General features: G+C 42.9%; 1 protein-coding gene across 4 annotated transcripts in view; it reads right to left on the reverse strand.

Annotated features, from left to right (window-relative positions):
- LOC131447130 (growth factor receptor-bound protein 10-like) overlaps window positions 1-21198 on the reverse strand; it is a 51534-nt gene that overhangs the window by 6606 nt on the left and 23730 nt on the right. For 2 of the 4 annotated variants that reach the window (XM_058618618.1, XM_058618619.1), the window contains 11 exons: window positions 11173-11329; window positions 9290-9405; window positions 7652-7726; window positions 7394-7531; window positions 6739-6849; window positions 4966-5064; window positions 4665-4742; window positions 1238-1354; window positions 718-784; window positions 533-620; window positions 261-354 (listed from right to left, as the gene is read on the reverse strand). In XM_058618618.1, the coding sequence (XP_058474601.1) occupies window positions 261-354; window positions 533-620; window positions 718-784; window positions 1238-1354; window positions 4665-4742; window positions 4966-5064; window positions 6739-6849; window positions 7394-7531; window positions 7652-7726; window positions 9290-9405; window positions 11173-11329 (1140 nt within the window). Of the gene's footprint in view, window positions 1-260; window positions 355-532; window positions 621-717; window positions 785-1237; window positions 1355-4664; window positions 4743-4965; window positions 5065-6738; window positions 6850-7393; window positions 7532-7651; window positions 7727-9289; window positions 9406-11172; window positions 11330-11460; window positions 12138-12602; window positions 12958-21198 lie in introns of those variants that run through there. The other 2 variants (XM_058618621.1, XM_058618622.1) reach the window with 2 other exon arrangements.

Genomic DNA, 21198 nt, shown 5'->3' on the forward strand with positions numbered 1-21198 from the left:
ACACCTAGACGTCTATGACTGTGGCCGAAGAATGGCAGACATGCAAATAGTAAGATGTAAGTTCATGGGTCGTCTATTCAAATCTGGCTTAATTTTTCCATTTTGTTCAAGTTATGTATTCTGTATGGTATTAAAAACATATTAACATATGGCCGAATTAGTGCAGTGCTCTGCCGTTCCCTTACACCTTATTATTACTGTGGATTTTTGACCAGTGAACATGAAACATTTCCTGTGGCACTAAAGCCCGTGTGACTGACCGGTAGGATCTGGAAGTGCTTGATCTTCTGGTGGTGGCACAAGGTGAGCACGAATGCTTTGGGATTACTCTGACTGTCCCGCAACAGGAACAACCTGGCACACAGATCATGAGTGGGGAAATGTTTCAGTTGTGACAATGAGAGCACGAAAAACTGCGCATGAGCTTTTTGTGAATCTAAGCAAATGTTATTTTAATCAAGACAAGCCAAAAAAACAACTTTTTATGTCTCTATTTTTCCACTTTTTAATCTTTTCTAGGTTTTAAACTTACCCGTCCACTTGGCCTTGTTGTATGATCATTTTGTGGGCTTCGTCTCTCATGATGCGACCATGAAACCATACCTGTGTCCTGTGGATCACTGGAGGACAGACAAACAGGTACTGCTTGATGTTTTCTCAGCATATAATTATAATAATTTTACATCGGTTGAGAAAGTCTGTGTGGTGAGTGTGTACCTGTGCTCAGGGAGGAAGGATGCAGGGGGCTGGAGCTGCCCAGGACATTCATACGCTGACTCCGTTTCTATGAGAAAGAATTGATCAACATTTGCTACGAAATATCGTCTCTCATCAGAGCAGAATTCTCTGCTTAAGAACAATGCTCCCCTTTGAATCGAGACAAAACAACCAAGGTAAAAGCACACACATACTGTAATATGAGGGAAGCAGCTGTGTTCTGGCTCTACGAGCTGTGATCTCAGCTACAGATAAGTGCAGCTGCTGCACATATTCATTTCAAAGAAGAGCGCTGCTGCAGGGGAAAGATAAATGCGCTCAAAATGGAAGATAGCTCGCACTCTTTATAGAAAAAAAGTTTATGTTAAAAAAACGGTAACCCTTTAACCGTAAAAAAACCCGATAAAAAATAATGTCATACTGATACATTTGGAGCTAAACATCCTTTGTGTGTGCAATTTGAACTTGTGCTTTTCTGTCCATCCATTAGGCCACGCTTCATCCAGCCTCTCCTCCTTACCCTCCAGGTCTGTCCCTCCTCCAGGGCGGCGCTCTGGGCCTCCAGGGGGTTGTCGATGACACGACCGGTCCGTCCAGAGAAGTCCATGGCAACTAAGGAGTTCTCAGATACACTTCGCTGTAAGGAGACGTGGCAGGGTGGAAGGGTGGAAGGATGGAAGGGTGGGGGGGGGGTAGTGGAGTAGGTGGGTGGAGAGGAAGGGGGGTAGACAAGTGTCAGAGGTCAAACAAGCCAGACACACTCACTGGGGCATGACAAATCCTGTCTGCACAAAGACCCACTTTAGTCAATCCACAAAAGGCCATTTGGAGGAAAAGTACAAGCGTCTCGTGGCTTTCTGTCTTTGCTGCTCAAATTATTGAAGATTTATTTGCCCACAAATTACTCCATCAGTCTGAGAATGTCGTATTTTAATCCCACAATATATGAGGTGTGCAAAAAAAACAATGTTTTATGTAGATTTTGCAAATGATGTATTATAAGAAGTCATGAGCAGCAGTAAGTACATTTATTGTAAATGATCAATCATGTCGGTTATTTGTCAAACACAAGAAAGAAGACAAATAATCTCACTTCATAATATAATCTAACAAAATTATCATTTTTATGAATGATCAAACAATGAATCAAAAACAAAGTCAGATTATCTAATAGCAAAATAATCATTGTATGATTATGTAGCATGATATTGTATGGAGGAACACAGTTATGTTACCATGGCAACTTCAACAAAACTTGCCAGTGTAAGCAACACCTCCTGGTGTGAGGTGATTAGTGTGCGAATTCAGATACAGTATATGGCGTTCTGTTTGCTGTGTGTGTGAGTGTGTGTGTGAGAGCGTTATGTAAATGTGTAAACTTTTTAAAATAACTCATGTTATGTGTCAGATGTACTTTTTGTCATAGATCACTTGTTGTTTTCAATCATTGAGCAGCTTGACCCAAATCTGAACCATAAGCCCTAAACTAAAGAACCTGTTTTCATCCGCGTAACAAAAACGTCAATGATTAGTTCAATATAAATTTATTTCAGCTTTTAACAGCAAGAGGACCCGGGGGTCAGGACCCGGGGGTCGCGACCCGGTCGGAAAAAGGGCCTTTCTGCAATGGAGTGTGCGTGAGTTCTCCGGTGTCCTCCCAAAAACATGCAGATTTGGGGATTAGGCAAAACTCTAAATTACTGTTGCGTGTCTGTAAGGATGTAAAGTTATCCCGGGTGTGGGCAGTGGTGCACACCCAAAAGGCGGTACTTTTGGCAAGCAAGCGTTAAAAAGGCCTGGCCAAACCTATACCAAAGATGAGTCGGTACAAAGAAGATTATGTGAGGTAAAGTCGCGAACAAGGACACAAAGAGGAAATGCGGCAGACCAAAGAAGACCTTGGCAAGAAGGCGCAAGGAACAATATGAAGTTACCGAATCTGAAGATTGGGGGATTAGGCAAATGGCAAACTCTTTAAATTGCTGTTCAGAGTGTGGGAGGATGTATAGCTATCCCAGGGGATGCCCCGATCGTAAGATGGTGCACGCCACTCGACCTCTGCCGCGGTACTTTTGCTTGCTTTTAGCCAGGCAAGCAAACGTTTAAAAAAGCCTGGCCAAACCTACACCAATGATGAGCTAGTACAAAGAAGATTATGAAGGGTAAAGTTGCAAGCAAGATAAAGGTGGGTACAAGTTCCGGGTGTCACGTGACTCGGTTTCTATGAGCCGCCATGTTGGTAATCTCAGACGCGTCAAAAATGAATCGTGCCAGTGCTGGATTGCACCTGTCAGAGTTCACTGTCACTTTAAACTTGACAGACACCTTCAACTTCCCGATTAACGTTCCTCCTTCTTACCCCAGAGGGTCACTGAAAGTTTAAAAGTGGCCGGAGGGGAAAGAAATGGACGATATCTGGCTTTGTGTCAAACATTCAACTCGGGAGTCTACCGGCGAAAGACCTGCGTTGTCATCGCTGGAGACGGGTAAGTGTCGCGTTAGCATAACATTAGCATTAGCCACGGGCAGTCAAACAGTAACCGTGTCAACGCTGTTGCGCAGACTTGGGTGTCAGTTAGACTGATTATCCATTATTTACCGAGAGATAACTACAACATAATTTGCTTGTGTTTGTTTCCATCTTAATTTTCGCTGTGAGCGCATTTCATAGCAGCAGCGTTTCACCTCCGCTGTCTTTGTGGATCTGTGGGGACCCGGTAAAATGTTCTCCCGTTAGCCTGTTAGCCTGTATCTCTGACTGTTTTGGCATCCCGGGGTCCAATTACTATCTACAATCTTCATGTTAACGATGAAAACAGCCGGTGACAAGCCGTTTTAACATTTAATCACCAAGTTTGACGATCTGGAATTACCACTACAGATATGTGTGACGTCATCTTGACTAGTCGTGATTTCATCGTGACTAGTATGAAGATATCTGTAACGTCATTCTTACTAGTTATACTCTGGTTACAAATATCTGAAATTCAGTTCTTACTAGTTAGTAAAGCTACTTTTGCCATTCATGTGTATGGGAGTTGTCATTATAGATATCTACGATTCAGATGTGAATATCTGTAACTGAATTGTAGGACAATGTAGATATCTTGAATTATGATTGTCATAATGACGTAGATATCGTGAAATTGGAGTCAGGGATATCTACAATTCATTTAAATCACACTGTTTGTTTTTGACTAGAAGAATGATGTTGCAGATATTAGTGGTGAACATACTGTCTAGCGATGAAATGTTTAAAGGGTTTACATGAATAGTACGTTTGAGATGAACGCCGTTGTTTCACTGTGTGACGTCATCGTACAGAGCTCTAACATTTTTGCATCGAAATATCAACAAAATGACAACACTAATGACACATATTTTGTTTAGCAGTCTACTCGTATGAGCCAGAACATTTCTAACTCCACTAAGTTTAATTATGGTATACCTTTACCCATCTCTGCTATTATTTCAATCCTCTGTTAACCGTCAGAATAAGGAAGGGATTAATTCACTACAACTAGTTAGCTAGTGTGTTGTCTTGTGTGTATTTGTCACTAATAAATCAAGACTACTCATCGCTGCACAGTCTGCCAAAAAAGCTCTCCCTGTTAAGTACAGACGCACAGGGGAACCAAACATGACAACCATTCCCAAGATTCCACTCTTTTTCCCGACGTCATCAACCGAGGTCTTTTTTTTTTTTTTTACTGTTTTCGGCAGAGAGACCGCATGCTGCATAAATCACACACTGTGTGTTACACATACGTGATCACAGCCGTGTCTCTGCTCTTAAGAAAAAACGAGGCACACCGTGGCCACAAAGTGAACTGGTTTCCACTTCACCATCAGCTAATTAATGGATCAATCTGGACTGGTGTCAGTTGAGAGGGGGCATTAGGGCTGTGGGGTTGTGAGAGAGTGATGTCAGAGTGCAGAACCCTTACCACAGGTGCCGAGAAAGGCAGGAGGTTAGACTTCCTCTGCTGGGGGATGCTGTAGCTCTGATACAGTACTATGCCATACTGTGGAGGCAGCAGAGAAAAAGACGGCATCAAGTCACGAATCATGATTCCAAGTGCTGACAAGTTATTTAATGCTGACCCCTCAGGACAAGGGAATTAATTAAGTAACGCGTAAGTAGGATGCCAGTTGGCAGCGTTTGTCTGTGAGCTGTAGAGTGCTACACCTCACTGTTTTGGATGTAACGTGTACAGTAACGTGGCATAAAAGTAAAGAGTGATGTACTTTGAGCAGTCTGAAGGCCGTCATCCAGCAGGTCCTGCTCTGTTCGTCCTCGGCACACAGCATCTTCAGCTCCTTGCAGTCGCACCTCCCTTTGCTGGGCTGTCAAACAGCAGACACAGTGGGACGTATCGTTAATGAGACACACATCGTGAACATGTAGCTCCCTTTGCAAGGTTTTTGACATTTAAGTTCTTGACAGGGCGTGACTAAAGAGCCCCAGTGCGACTGCTGTTCTGTAACACACGGATTTGCACGTCAGAGGCGAGCAAAGCCATTTTGTGTCGATTCATGGTAGAAATGCTTCAATTAAACAAGCAGCAAATACACCTGTAAACATGTATTTACAATTACTGTTAGAGCGGGACATTGTTATGTCACCATGTTTACTAAAAGAATAAGAAATAACAAAAGTAAAACTCTCTACCCTTCCATGTGCACACATGAAAAGCCTGAGGAAGGGACAGCACACTTCTCAAGCATACCTCATGTGCTTACATGGAACATGAGACAAGAGGAACTCCAGCTAAAGAGCCCAAAGAACAGAGCAGGCATCAGTGAAAACACATGACATTGATTTAGATCTGAGACAGCGTAGAAAAGGAGGTGCTGTGGTGGAGATGGGCTGTGAGCAGGCAGGCTAACAAAGCCAAAATATGGTGCAACAATAGTTCTCATAGAAGCGGTTTAGCTGAAGTACTGGAATTAGTAGATTTTTAGGGCTGCAGAGATTTATGGATTATGTCAACTATTTTGATAAATGATTGAGGGAGTAAAACAAGCTTCTTAAATGTGAATATCTTTGGTTTGTTTGCTCCAAATAACAAAGAAATCATTAAAACGGAATAAGTTTGGTTTGAGGACAAAAGAACATGAATCAAATATACTAATTAGTTGCAGCCCAATAGATGTCATTTTCAGGTTTTGAGAAAAAACAGATGCCAATTTTCAGCGTTTTCTGACATTTTATGGACTAAATTGATTAATCAAGAACATTGGCAATGAACACTTGAGTATTTAATCAAATACATGTGGATTTTATTCTTGAATTCAACATTTCATTAATAAAACTGTTGCTTTAATATGATTACACCCAGACTACAAATCACCTGTACACTCAAATTTGATTGCAATAAAGTTGGCTCACATTTCTAATAAGAGATACACAAACCTGTCAACATTCTCCACTAACAACAGGTGAGCTCACAGTAACTGAAAGACATAATTAACCGCTCTGACATTGTTTCATATTCTACGCAAGCTGGAAATTATTCTCCTGGGCTAGAAAAGAGTTCAGACTTTCTCTTTCTCCTTCACCAGTAAGAAGGACATTAGACACACTGTTCCTTAAAAGCAACCCCTACCAATAAATGAATTCATGTCACCATAGCAACAATCCAGCCACCCCTAGCAGCACAGTAAAATCCTGTACCCAATCCAGCATGGCCACTGTGTGTGTGTGTGTGTGTGTGTGTGTGTGTGTGTGTGTGTGTGTGTGTGTGTGTGCGCGTGTGTGTGCCATCCCAGCTTATCCCACTGGGCTTATCCCAGATCAGCAGGTGACCCACCACAGACACTCTGTGCTGACTGTGTGTTTGAACCCCAGTGAGCAATTTGAACCCTTGTGACCTCTGACACACACACACACGCGTGACACAATATTTCAGAGGTGAGTCAAGAGCATTTTACAAGTGGGTTTACTAAACGTCAGACAACCGCCCAGCTTCCACCTTTTTGATAATACGTTGTACGGTGCAGTAGTGTTGTGAGTGTTACCTTGATGCAGAACTGGTAGTCTGTGGGGGCATTGTGAAGTTTTCTGCCTGTGATGATGGTGAAGATATTGCTGTCTTCCAGATCTGAGAGCAGCTGCAGGTGTCGTGGCTCCTGTTCGGTCATCGAGAGGGAGGAGAGGGTTCAGCAATAATCCAATTATATTCTAATTTAATTTAGCAAAACATTTAAATGAAGGTTTGATTTTAATCTTAGATGACACATTAGCTCTTTAAGACAAAACAATTTACGGGAAAGAACACCCGGAGCACTGATCAATCACCTTTAATGGCACTTTTCCATTAGATGGTTCTAGCACGACTCGGCTCGACTCTGATACCTGTTGCTTTTTTTGGTACGTGCTCTGTCGAGGTTCCAAGCGAGCAGAGCTAACTACTTAAAATGTGCCGTCACTGGAAGAGTCATGAGCGCAGCATCCGACACAAGAGTCAAACTGAACAATGCCGAACTGTAGATGAGTTAAAAAGACTTAAAAGTCCTGAAAACATGCATTAATCTCCAAAATTAAGCAAAGGAACATGTCTTAAAATCTCAATATTTAACAGAGGAGTTTGTTGTATTTAAGCCGGCAATTATTGCTTGAACTGTATAATGGAAAAGTATGTTTTACAGAATCAACACAGCAGTAAGTGCTTACCTTGGATGTTCCTTTTGTAGAATAGTAAAGCCCAGAGCGTCGCAGGAACATGTAGAGTTTCTTCCACGACTTGCGTCCGGGCTCTTTCATGTGTAGATAACCCTGGATCTCTGGGCAGCTGCTGGAGTTCAGAAAGTTCTGGGGGGGGGGAAACATGCACAACGGCATCTACAGTAAACACGACAGCCGGCAGGTCTCGGGCAGTATCACAGTATAGACCAGTACTGACGGCGAGAGTTGTATCGGCTCATCCCTCACCTGTAAGAGCTGCGACTGTGGGATTGAGCCATCGGACTCCTGACACCAAGCCACCATCTGCTCTGGGAAAAAATTCTGGATGGAAAAACACACAAAGAGATCGACAGTCAATGAGTGGAGAGAGAGAGAGAGAGAGAGAGAGAGGGGTAGAGTTTCTTTATGCAGAGTGTGTGTGTGTGTGTGTGTGTGTGTGTGTGTGTGTGTGTGTGTGTGTGTATATATATACTTGTATTTGTTACCTCTAGCTGACACAAACACTGACACCAAAACCTGGTTCTAATGAGGCACAACCTCAATTCTGAAGGGACTGGTTTAAGGCTAAGATTTTAATCGTGGTTAATGTTAAGGATAACGCTTCAGTGAGGCTGTCCAAATCAATGGAAGTCAATGTGAGTCCTTAAAAGGATAGCTGCTACTCGATCTGTGTGTGTGTGTGTGTGTGTGTGTGATGAGCACAAGGACTTGAGAGCAAAGTGGTGGGGGAGAGAGATGGGGGGGGGGGGGCACTCTAGCCTGGGAGTAGATGCAGTATGATCTCACCCACTGATGTAATCCCCTTTAGCCAGCAGTGCTACTCTTAGTGTGATTGACAGGCCGCGGCCAGCACTCTGGTGTTTTACTGTGCTCATTACCACAGAGCTGAGGTCACCTGCTGGCTCTGTCACACACCTAAATCACCATGGCAATAATGTCACCGTATACCCGGGCCAGCACATAACAGCAGAGCCCCACACGCCGACAACGGGAGTCCACATCAGCGAAAAGATGCCACGCGAGTTGGCTCCCTGTGAGTCGGGAGGCAGGTTTTGTGTCCCACAAAAATGACAAACAGCCTTTTTTGCACTTTATGTTTCGGCTCAAAAATAGAACGAGCTGCCACGGCGTCTCCGTCACCAGATGGAAGACAGAAGTGGGCAAAGAGTTTGACGACAGGCGGTCCAAACATACAGAGAGACGACACAAAGGGAGCGTTGTGTACAAAGTTAGACTCATGGGGGGGGGGACAATGCGTGAACTATGAACACAGTTCATGTGGAATTGAGCTGTCTGCTGCACAACTACTGCATGGAGCTTGATTTAGCAGTAGTGTGTATGTGTAACATTCAGTATCTGGCTGTATCTTAGTTCTTCATACATCTACACTTTGAATTGTGAAATCTGGGATGTCCGTGTTGGTCTGTCAGTCACTTTGGTCCATATTTAAACACAGCGGACATTTATTTATGTTCCTCAGAGGCTGAAACCTAACGTTGTACTATGTCCGTGATTGACGAGGGTGACATTTGTAGTTTAGAGATAATGTCTTGACAGTAGAGTTCATGTCTCCTTCTGGGATGATCAAGATTCGTTGGTGTCAACGTCGGGTCAAAGTGTACTTTTAAAAGTATTTTTGGCACAAATGCCGATCTTGTCTGGACAAGTAGTCCTCAGTGAGACCAAAAACCTGGTCCAGAAGAGACAGAACCTTGTTTCTGAGGAACTGGTGTTAAGTTTAGAGCTATTGTGGTATTTGAATTGTGGTAAGATTAGGTATTAACTGGGTATGTCCTCCAGATAAATATCTGTGCCAACCCGAGAGTGTGTGTGCTAAAGTGTGGCTGCCACAGAAAGGTCTTTGCTTTGATGCGAGAGACTCACCAGGGGGTTCCTGAAGAATTCATATTTGGCATAGTTCTTCCTGAAGAGGAATTTACTGTCGCTGCTCATGGAGGCTTGAACCTGAACCACCAGCTCGTGGTCCTCCAGATACCTTTCTGTACGAGGAAGCATAAAAGAACAGGTTTAAGTTGTGTTTATACTACAGTATAAAGTATAGTTTTATCTTTAATGGTTTTAGGGATGCTGAATGATCCATGGAATTAAATACATGCATGCTTCTACCTTCATTTTTCTCTTCAATTTTTAATACCAAATTTAAATTATTATTTATTTATATATATATATATATATATATATATACATATAATTTAATACCCTTGTCACCACAGGACCTTGTTTACTGTGAACTGTTTCATGCGCAAAAATGATAAACTCTCAGGAATAAATCACTTTAAACTGATTTGCATGTTTTCAGAAATCTGCATACTTCATAGTCTTATTGCAGAGTCACCCTAAGCAGTGCACAGCTTATACACGCAGCATCTTAAAGTACTATTGTCACTGTCTCAGTTTACCCATGTCTTTATTTACCACTGCATCACAGGTTATATACCATGACACAGCAAGAAAAATCGCCTGTTACTAGGAGACAAAGGAGTTACAGGTTGAATGAGGAGGGGCTATGACAAGGAGAAGCTCAAGGAGGGAGGGAGGGAGGGAGGAGGTGAAGGTGAAGATGTGACGGCGGGGTGGATGTGTGTGGTGGGGAGGGCGGCATTGCAGGAAGATGATGTCATGTATTAGGGCTGATTCCCGAGAGCAGGGAAAGCCTTTGCGAGAGCCACACAGACAGACACACAACCACACATTAAGAGCTCATACAGACCTCTAACATGCTCACTGAGCACCACAGAGGCACTATTACTTTGTGTTACTGTGTGTGTGTGTGTATGTATGTGCATGTGTCACTCTTTCTTGAAAATGAGGGCATAATAATCTCAGTGAGGCCGATTAGAAATTGATTATGACAGGACTTTCCAGTTCTGCAGACACACACACACATTTTTTTGTAAACAGAAAAAGTAGTGGAAATGTCTGACTCTGTCTTTCTCTCTTTCTCTCTCTTTCTCTCTCTCTCACTGGCAGAGTGTGTGTGTGTTCATGCTGTCTGCATACACACACACACATTTCCTGTGGAGGGTTAAGAAAAGATTCATTGGCTAAGAAGGCTAGGGGCTCGACCGACGGAGACCCATGATTGGTTCCTTGCAGCTCTGGTATGACGCTTTAGTCCAGAACTCTCCAAAATCCCCCCCCCCCCTTCCTCTGTCCCTCCTTCGCCGTCTCTCTCTTTTTTCCCTCCCTCCCTCCGTCCCTTCCTCTCCTCACCTCACATTCCATCTCTCAATGCACTTTTTTCCAGAAACACAGATCAAGCAGCAAAACACAAAGTGATCCTTTGACTCTAAAAATACAACTCAGCTGTAGGAAAGCCTCGGCGAGGATGAAGACAGACCCGGGGGGGGGGAGGGGGGACATAAAGCTTCAATAGGGCGACACTGCAAAAGTATAAAGAAGTAAAAGCATAACACTTTTTCTTTTCTCCTTGAGAGGTATAGAAGCACTTGTGGCTCAAATTAACATAAACACTGAGGGTACACACAAGGAACTAACCCCATCCATGAAGAGATTCACAAAAATATTGTACTTCTTCTGTACAAGTCAGAAATAACACACCTGTGGGGAAAAGGTGATGCGGTAGAAACGAGTGAACCCACCTCACTAATTTAATCACCTTTCATAAAATCCCCTTTTGCTTCAGAACTTCAGAAAATAAGACCAAAATGATTATGGAAATATAATAGTTATATGACTTTGCCACATATCGATGCACATTCACACACAGACACACATCGCATTACCTAGGCCGAGAATGGGGTGGTGCTCCACCAGCGTCCAGGCGTTGTCGTCCACACAGTGGCTCTTGTAGACCAGGAGCTGACACACGTCTCGGGCCGTCATATCTGCTGGGATCTCCACCACTTTGCCAGCCCCATCCTCGCTCCACACCTTCACTATCTGAAAACACACATGAACAGTAATGATGGATGAATGTGTGCGTAAGAGAGGCAATGCTTTAACTCGCGACATGTCCTGAGTAGCTTTGGAGAAAAATGAAAGAATGCAGCAGATTGAAAGGTTGCGTTTACCTCCATACTTTTTTGTGATATTCTGTCAATCCGAAAGTACAAGGCCTTAAAAATGTCGTCCAGGAAAAGGTTGGCTGGCCCGCTGCACTCTCAGCTCTTCCCTTTTGTCCACAGCTCAACCAAACTCACTCACAAGCACATCCACGGATGTGCATGTAAACCTAACTGCGCACGACCCACAATGACACGTTTTCTGTCACATGTAAGTCTGTCCACACATGCGACAAAAGTAGAAAACCACATATTCACACTGTGAAATAACATGGTGGATTCACACACGTCGCGTTTTGTCCCTAAACCGAACGCGGGTGCACTTCAAAGCCATGAAAACTTGCACTGTTTTTTCGCCTGAGCCACATTTAAAACATAAATTTGCAGCAGAGATAACCATGGAGTAGCTGCTTCACACCGCTGCATGAGCTGATTCACAAACACCATGGTGACCTCACTTTCACACACAGCGTGACACAAAAACACACGTATAAATACACAAAAACCAACCGCACAAAGTCTCCACTGACCACAAAGACGACTCCGATTCCATCCCGTATATAGGAAGAAACTGTGTGCGCGTGTTTGTTTGCATGTGTATTCTCACACAGCCATGTACTTAACATCTTCTGTCCACAGCAGGGATGCTGCTGCCTGGCTCTTTACACAAATCCTCAGGGGGAAAAACTGCTAAAAAATAATACAAGACACAAAGCCGGCGATGCCCGGGGAAGAGTGGGCATGGAAAAAATCATATCGGGAAGTGGAAACACACAAAACCCAGAAAAAGCAACAACAACAGTGGCCTAGACGTGACACGAAACACCAGGAGCAGCAGCAACGGCAACGCAGAGAGTCTGAATGCAACCAGAAACAACGTCACTTCACTCACTACCCCTGCAAAGACTCCCTCTTCTCTTCCCACACGCCCCCCCCCCCCCCCCCGCCGAAAAAAAAAAAGTAAATCCATGACGCATGAGCTTTGTTTGAGAAAAGTTTTTATAAACATCAAGAGGAAAATGCAAATGTCCTCCTTGCTGCAAACTACTAACGACACACGCATCCTCGCACACACGCACACGGACACGTGTATACACATACATTCAGAAAAGACACACACACACACACACACACACACACAAGTCTCTTACCTCCACTGCCTGAAAAAGGCAACAGTCTGGAGAGCAGGATGGCATTTTCACACTGAGACGCTCTCCAGTGACACAGTGAGACACAAGGAGAAGGGAGGGAGGGAGAGAGAGAGAGGGGATGGGAGGAATGGAGGAAAAGGGAGGGAAGGAAGTCAGAAAGAGGTAGAGCGACACAGAGAGACGGGGAGAGAGAGAGGGAGGGACAGATGGGCAAGGAGAATGCAAGAGGTAAGAGGGAAGACGGGGGAGGAGGGAGGAAGTGACAGAGGAAGGACTGGGGGAGTGAAGGAGAGACGGAATGAAAGAGAAGACAGCCTGCCTCTTCTTCCTTTGCCGGGCAGCATAAAGGTTGAGCTGCGAAGGAGTGGTGAGCCGCTGTCTCCACTCCTCCTCCCCCCACCTCCCCACCTCCGCTCCTCACACTGGATTAACCCGGTGTGGGATTTTTAAACGGTGAGCTGCTACCTGTCACGTACTCGGCACCCTTATCTCCAAGGCCAGGTTCAAATCCCTTCATCCCGCCCTCCCTGACAACTTCTTTTATTGATGACGTCACATGAAAAAGTTTCTGCCCTGAAACAACTTCCCCCGACACATGAATAGAAAACACACAAGCCCCCTTTTTTCTTACGACTTTTTCTTTGGCGTCGCCACGTGATGGTTTCAATTTCAATTTCTATCCCTTCCTCTCATCCTCTCATCCTCTTCCTCTTCTCGCTCTCTTCATCTGTATGTGAAATATCGTGAGAGAGTGTTAGGACCAGAGCAACATGTGTAACACACACACTGACAGCTCTGAGGTTTTGCAAAGAAGGCACTTTTAAAGTCCTCACACAAAGACGGGGGGGGAGTAACCCGGTGTAGTGATTTGATCTGAAGCCGTGTGGATCACGTGTCGGGCGTTTGAGGGGGTCAAGGGAGGGGTAGAGTCGAGGAGGGGAGGGAGGGAGGCAGGGATGTGGGGGGTGGTTGCTCAGCAAATCTGCCCAGCCTCAGGAGGGGTAGAGAGAAAGAGAGGGAGATAAAGAAAAAGGAGGGAGGGGAGAGGAACAGAGAAAGAGAAAAGAGGGAGAGCTATGGAGGAATGTCAGTAATGCAATACTGAGTCATAATCAGGCTCATGTGTACCGTGCAGGCCAACCCAGCTGGCCCCTAATACAATGTGCATGAGAACTATCACACACACACACACAGACAGAAGGCTATATGTAAACTCTTGACAATTATGTCCAGCAGTTTTCTCTCTAGCCTGAAAGTGCAGCAGTACCAGCTTCTTCATACTTGTTTGTGTACTTGTGTGTGTACTTGTGTATTTATTGCATTGACAGGACCAGAAGTCTTCATGGAGACCAAAAACCTGGTCCCAATGAGGCAGAACCTAATAACCTAAACAGTCTAGGCTGCGATGTGAGTTGTGATTGGTTAGTTTGAGGTTAATGTATGGCGTAAGGCTTGTTTACGGCTGTCGAAAGTGTGTTCGTGGTGAATGCATGTTCTGGTGTTCTGTCTGGAGTACATGTGAACATGTGATGTAGCATGAGCATAAAAAGCTCACGTTGTGCATCATATAGACTAAGTAGGGCAATCGTTTTCTTTCTTCTGTCTTCTTTTTGTGCCACCAGAGGAAAATATCAAGCTCTTGAAGTAACAACGTTAAAATACAGTGGTGTAAATTTAGGCTGAGCAAAGACGGACTTTTCACAGGAGTCAAATTTATTCACAATAAGAGAATTTGCTCTCTCGTCATCCCCCTCTTCCTCACATATACTTCCCACACTGTTATAGTGACATTAGATTAAGATGGAGCGAGAGATAAGGTGACTGATTGAAATTCTTCTCACAGATATTGCGAAATTATAATAATAAAAAAAAGTTGTGCAGCACATAAAACAAATAAAAAAATAGAATAAATAGTAAACACTGACACTTTCTAATTGCACCGTTTGCATCATCTTTTACATAATGACATTTGAATCACAGCACAGAAACACACACACACAAGCACAGTTTGTATGAGGTCACAGGTCAAACGCAATAATCTGCACTAGGGTCAGGCCCAATTGACCAAGAGGTTTATGGGCCCCTAAACCTATCAGGGTATATGCAAACACACACACACACACACATACTGACACACTGATCTGGTTGTTTTAAGCCAGACCAGATTTCTTCTACAATAATACGACCCACAGATTGTAAAAGCAATCTTAATTCATTCAGGCTGGAGGAGGGAGCAGGGAGGAGGGGGAAAGAGTGTGGTCCATGTCATTTTTCAAACAAGTCGTTTACAAATACGAATGTAACTGAAGACTTTGACTTTTGTTGTATCTCAGACATGAAACGTAATGCTCACAGAATAACGTTTACGTGCTTGTTAAGTGTCCGATTGTTTGTTTTTCCGAATGTCATGTAAACACGTTAGTCTGACTATTATCGACTGCTACTCTTAGTCAGACTAACATACCTGGATTATATGCTTCACAGTCTGATAACTGCATAAATTGGACTGGAGTCTGAGTTGTCGTTCTGCGCATGCACCAAAGTTGCCTCCACGGTCTTTGACCCAGAAGTAGGAGACGACGTATAAACTGCAGCACTGTTGCCGGCGTCTTTCTTCGGACAACACAGCAACCACAAGAGCCATGCTCCGTGTAATTTGTATCGCGATTAATTAACATGTACAGCAGGTATAAAACATACAGAACCACAGCACCATCCATCTCACTGTTCACTGTTATGACGTAAAGGTCAACAGGAAACTGATTCAATACACACTAGCTTACAAAGAGATACAGCGCCACCTACGGAGGCGGAGTCAGGCGTACATGGCCAATAAGTCGATTTTGGCCTTAGCTCGATTAAACTGTGGCTACAGGACAAAATCAAACATGGAAGATGATGAGCTAGTTCTGCTCAGTTCACCGATTTATGTCTGTTCCAGTGTAAACAGGAAGGTGACTCTCTCCCCTGCAGTTGTCTGCTTAGTTTCATAAAGTACTATTAAAGAGGATGGCGGAAAGTGAGAACAACGTTTTCTGTTCTGAGAGCAACGACGAGGTCAAACTGAAAGTGAAAGTGAAAACTGAGCATTTGGTTTACAGTTGATCGTTGAAAGTTATGGCCAATAAGCACTAGGCAAAGGTCTCTGTTTCGGACCATCCAGACTAAACCGAAATGGACCTTGAAGCTTTTTCAAACTGTTTTCAGGGCTGGGAAACACCTGGAAAGTGTGGACGGCAGGTGCACAGTAGCAGAACTAATGTGTTGTAATGTGAATGTAGCTTCAGAAAGACATGGTGGCTTATAAAACTAAAAAGGTCAGGTAGAAATCTGGGTGGTGCTCTTGAATTCTCTGTAGTTTGACCAGTGAGATTTAAGGACATTTTCACATTGTGGATAACCAAGTTTTCCTAATCACATATTCATATTATTCTTACATTACATTGCAGTTAATATACCACAAGCTGCTACAAATCTTTAAATGATAGCTGGCTGTCTCGCAGAGGCTGCTACAGTAAACACACACCCATATCTAATGTCAGCATTTGAATGCTGGTTCTGGTGACTTCCCACCCTGTTCTGTTACAGTATCAGTCGTCTTTCTATTCTGCGAGTGGTCGGGTTTCAAGCCAGACAGAGCTGATTAGCTCTGCAGACAGGCCAAACTCAATTTCACCTCTCTGGAGTGCCACCACAAAGCCTCACTGAGTGGCTCACCTCCCCACCTTCCCACGACCCAACACTGACACGACACTGTCTCGCTCGCACGCAAGCAGTCACATGCAGTAATGGAGCATTCCTGGTGGACATCTACCAGTCACTTCTAGGAACCGTTTGACGTGTAAAGATCACTCATGGATTTTTATTAAATCAGGTCATGCACAGAGCAAAGATCCCGTCCTCACAGAGACAAATTAATTCCTGCTGTATGGTTTGCTCTTGTGCAAGAATATCATGGATCTGGTTCTATTAAGTCCCGAGAAAACAAAGGGAGAGAAAATGCTGATGTCTTAATACAGACAAGTCAATTCCCAGCATTTTCTAACAATTGTGTACGACTCAGCCGAATGGTTCAGGGGTTTTCCTCTAAGAGTGTTTTTAACAGCACATTAATTATATAGCGAGAGAAGACGAAGGATTGTAGCTTGACTACGTCACTCAACTTCACTACTTGTCCCACGATATAAGCACTTGAATTAAGCGTGTCCACCTCCATGACTCTAGGTGGCGATACGCCCCCTTTCAGCTTGTTATTGGTACACACACAGGCTTGTGCAGCGATTTTTCTTCTGACATTTAGGACAGTCTAAACAAAGGGTTATCCCAGGGTTGTCAAACTCATTTTACTTCAGGGGCCACATTTGATCCCTGCGATGGACTGGCGAACTGTCCAGGGTGTACCCCGCCTATCGCCCGATGTAGCTGAGATTGGCACAGCACCCCCCGCGACCCTCTGGTTGAGGATAAAGCGGTAGATGATGACTGACTGACTGGCCACATTTGATCTCATGTGGCTCCAGACCAGTAAATCAATAAGCACAATAACCTATAAACAACAAGGACCCCATATTTTTTCCTTTGTATTACATTTAATAAAAATATCATTTTTTTTAATAAAACATTACAAACAACCTGGAACTTCTTGAGAAAAATAAGTGTAATTTCAAACAATATTATGCCTAAGTTTTCCATTCACGTGTGTACATTACGACTTACAGATGTTCACAGTATATTTAGATTCTAATCGTACTGTGAAATTATCACAAATCCATCCCGCGGGCCCGATTGGACCCTCTGGTGGGCCAGTTCTGGCCCGCATGCCATATACTTGACACCCCTGGGTTAACCATAAACAAGTGATGCAAATCGTACCCAAATCGTAACTTAAATAATTCCTGTGTATATCTATATGTATATATGTATATATGTGTATATATATATATATATGTATATATATATGTGTGTGTGTGTGTGTATATATGTGTGTGTGTGTGTTTGTGTATATTGTTGTACTCTGTTGTATAGGCTTTCACTGCCATATTTACACACAGTTACACAAACACAGATGTACCTGACCTGACTTCAGTGGTCAGCAGACCATTGCGTGCAGAAGAACATCAGCTGACCACAGATAAGGGGGGAGAGGTTTGTGAGGTGGGAGTCTTAAACTGAAGCGTGCTCACAGCTGTAGTGTGAAGTTAGTTTTAAACACACTGCTATAGTATGGTGTATATGTAAATAAATAGCTATCAAGAATAAAAATCCACACTTATTTGAATACCGGCTGAAATATCTCATCAACTTTACACGTTTATCAACGTTGTGAATCCTTGTATAATTCATATCACGCACACACAGGTTCATCAACAACAACAACAACAAAGCACACAGTCATTTCTGGCACAGAGGATGAAAAATGTGCGGATACATTAGCTCCAGGCATGAATTAAGACATCAAAGAATATGAGTCCACAGTCACGTAAAGAAGCACATAGATGCAGCAATGTTAACGTATACTGATTATTTTGTACACTATGTACACTGTCTTGTCGTGACAACATGTTCACATTTTTTAAATTAGAGAGCCGAGGCTAATGGTAATATCTCGTGTTATCAGCTGGTGCTTTAGAGCACAGTAAATCAGTAGTAGTGGACACACTAGGAAATGGGGCTGTACAATTAATCGAAATTATATCGAAATCGCAATAAAATGTGTGTCAAAATCATCCTTTGAAAGTGAGAATAATGATGTAAAAATGACCACTCCCTCTGTCAATTCCTGTCAAAGGTAATCACAATTAGATATTAATTCAAAATGGTTCAGCCCTACTAGGAAACTAGGCAAGTGGACTTGTTCGAGTTAAGATCAAAGACATTTTCACCTCTCATCCATGAGGCTTCTTCAGTTCTAATCCAGGTATTTAGCCTCTGTAGAGTGGATATTTGAGAGGCATTAAGATAGGTTTCCAATTCTCATGAACATAGACCATGTTCAGGGCTGACATTAAATGAATAGTTCAGGTTTTTTAAGTGTAGTTGTATCGGGTTTTTGTTTTTTAAGTGTGCCACTGTTGCTGAGACCTAACCTGGAACATTCAGGCCACGTCCAGATGGAAACGGCACAAAACGTAAACAATATTTTTCTTTGTCGTTTTCAAAAATATCAAAAAATCTCCATCCACACGGAACCCCCCTTCAACGACTCAAAATGCTGTAGTACATATGCCAGGACTGTAAGTTGCGCTGTAGACGTGAAGAAGACATTTTGCACATTACAAAAATAATGACAGAAACGGAGACAGAAGAAAATATCCCCGTCCACACAGAACCCCCTGAAACTGCGAACTCTGAGAACTTTTTTGAAAATAACTTTTTTGAAAAGATCTTTTCCGTTTTGTGCCTTTCTGTCTGGATGTGGCCTTGGGTAAATCGGATAAAGAATTGCAAAGCACCAAAGTCACCACAAAATAAAAGTATAGGATTTAAATAAATCGGTGGATCGACAACTTCTGTGTGTGCAGAAATGTGAAATCTGATTTTTGTGTCTTTACACACACACACACACACGGCTATAATGACAAAGCACACTCATTTGTCCAGCGATAACAGAGAACCCTGCTATCTATTATTAGTAGCTTGATCATGATACCTCCAAGTCAATTTCATCCTATGAAAGCATGAACGCAGGCCACAAAGTCGTCATGTCACACACACACACACACACACACACACACACACACTCAAAATATAAAGTACACTGTGTCTCCCTTTGAGAAGAAAGACTTAATGAAGAATGTTCAGATTCCAGCTCTATCGCTGGAGGGAGTGAGATCCTACGATAAAAAAAAACCTCATGTCAATGCTCTGCACATGAGAGTCTCGTCTGCATAGTTGCATAAGCCGACCTAAATCTGCACACATACATGTACTGGTAACAATCACTGGTCCTTCTGTCGGCTTTACCTCTTCCATACGAGGCCTATGTTTTCTGCCTCCTGTATGAAATGATCTTGGTCTCGGAAAAAACAACTAAGACGTGTGAGATTATAACAGAATTGTCAGAATCAAGATACTGTATGTGTCAGAGTAAATTCATCTGGAACACAGTAGAAATGTCTAAAAATTAGTTAAAGAGTGAAAATGACCATTGAATCATAGGTTTCGTAGCCCATTTCCTCCGGGATTTAGTAATAAGTAATATCTGATGAGTAATTGTGCGAAAGTGGACACTAAAAAAAGTGAACCTGAGCAGTTTTACAGATGTTTTAATTAGGACAGTACACCACACAGCTGCTGCACTTGCTGAACTTAAGTGATTTGATCTTAAGGGGAACTTAATGCTGTTGAGTTAAGAGTAGCCTTTTGTGTTCGCATTCTAAAGTTAAATAATTAGCAAAAAAACACACAAATTACAGCTGATGCTGATGGCAAAACAATGTTCTGGACAAAATTTTAATCTGATGATATAACTAGATGGAAACCATGAGTCGGGACAGTTACACGTCATCTAATGTTGTCATCATCTATGGTTTATTTGTTTGCAAGTCTGACCATGGGCGGGGCCTTAGGACGCTGCCTGCTGATTGGCCCCTGAGTTTTTGAGCAACAGCTCAATGGACAGGAAATAGTCACAGCCTCGCTGTCCGTCTGGAACTCGTTCCCCCATGTTTTCCCCGTCGACAAAATACTTGTAATGTTAGATACTTACAGTTGTTTTGTCGGAGTTCCAAACGGACAGTGACTCCAACACTCAGTAGCCAATCAGTGGGCAGATTCCTCAGGCCCCACCCACTGACAGAATCGCAAACAAAAAACCACGGCGCAAAGAACAAGTTAGCGAGCACGGGGCAAACTAAATTTCCAATCATTGCAAACAAAAAGTGTATTTTCAAACAAATAAAATACAATTTTTTTCAACGATTAAACTGATATTTTGATTTTGCTTGCTTCGTGAAAAGTGTTTGATAAAAATGGACACAAATCTAATTTCATATACTGTGAACATTCCAAAGCAGCCCAGCAATCACGTCAGCATCTTTTAAACATTAATGTTACACTAAAGAATGACTGTGGAGACGCTTCCTCGTGTTTCCCGTGTCACACTAATCTGTTAATCTCCCAGACACCTCCTCACCGTCTTCGGCCAAGAAGCTCTTTCTCTTTTTGCTAATAATGCTAAACATGATGGGATGTTAAAAAGTGCCAAACTTTTTTTCCATGTGACTTTTGTGTTACTCCTTCCAGCTTTATCACTCTGCGTGCAGGAATACTGCCAGCTTCCTGTTTTTGTACCATGTCGCAAGCTTAAGAAATGTCCTGCTTTCTCCAACCTGGTGACATTGTATGAAAAATACAGTACATGAACCCTTTAACACCTAAGCCTCAAAATGTCCATCTGGATTTCTTTTTTGTGTGCTTATTTTAACCATAAAAGGGCCTGAAAATGTCCTGTGAGTTCAGTGCTTTTGTCCATTTTTGTCAATATCTGGCAGTTATTTACTGCATAATAAAATAATGTAACTATTTAAAATGAAGAAAAGTTTTATTTAAAAACACCTCCACTGTAGTTGTACATGTACACCAGAGTTTGTGTGTT

The sequence above is a fragment of the Solea solea genome, chromosome 20 (genome assembly GCF_958295425.1).
Source record: "Solea solea chromosome 20, fSolSol10.1, whole genome shotgun sequence".
In the NCBI taxonomy this organism is placed as follows: domain Eukaryota; kingdom Metazoa; phylum Chordata; class Actinopteri; order Pleuronectiformes; family Soleidae; genus Solea; species Solea solea.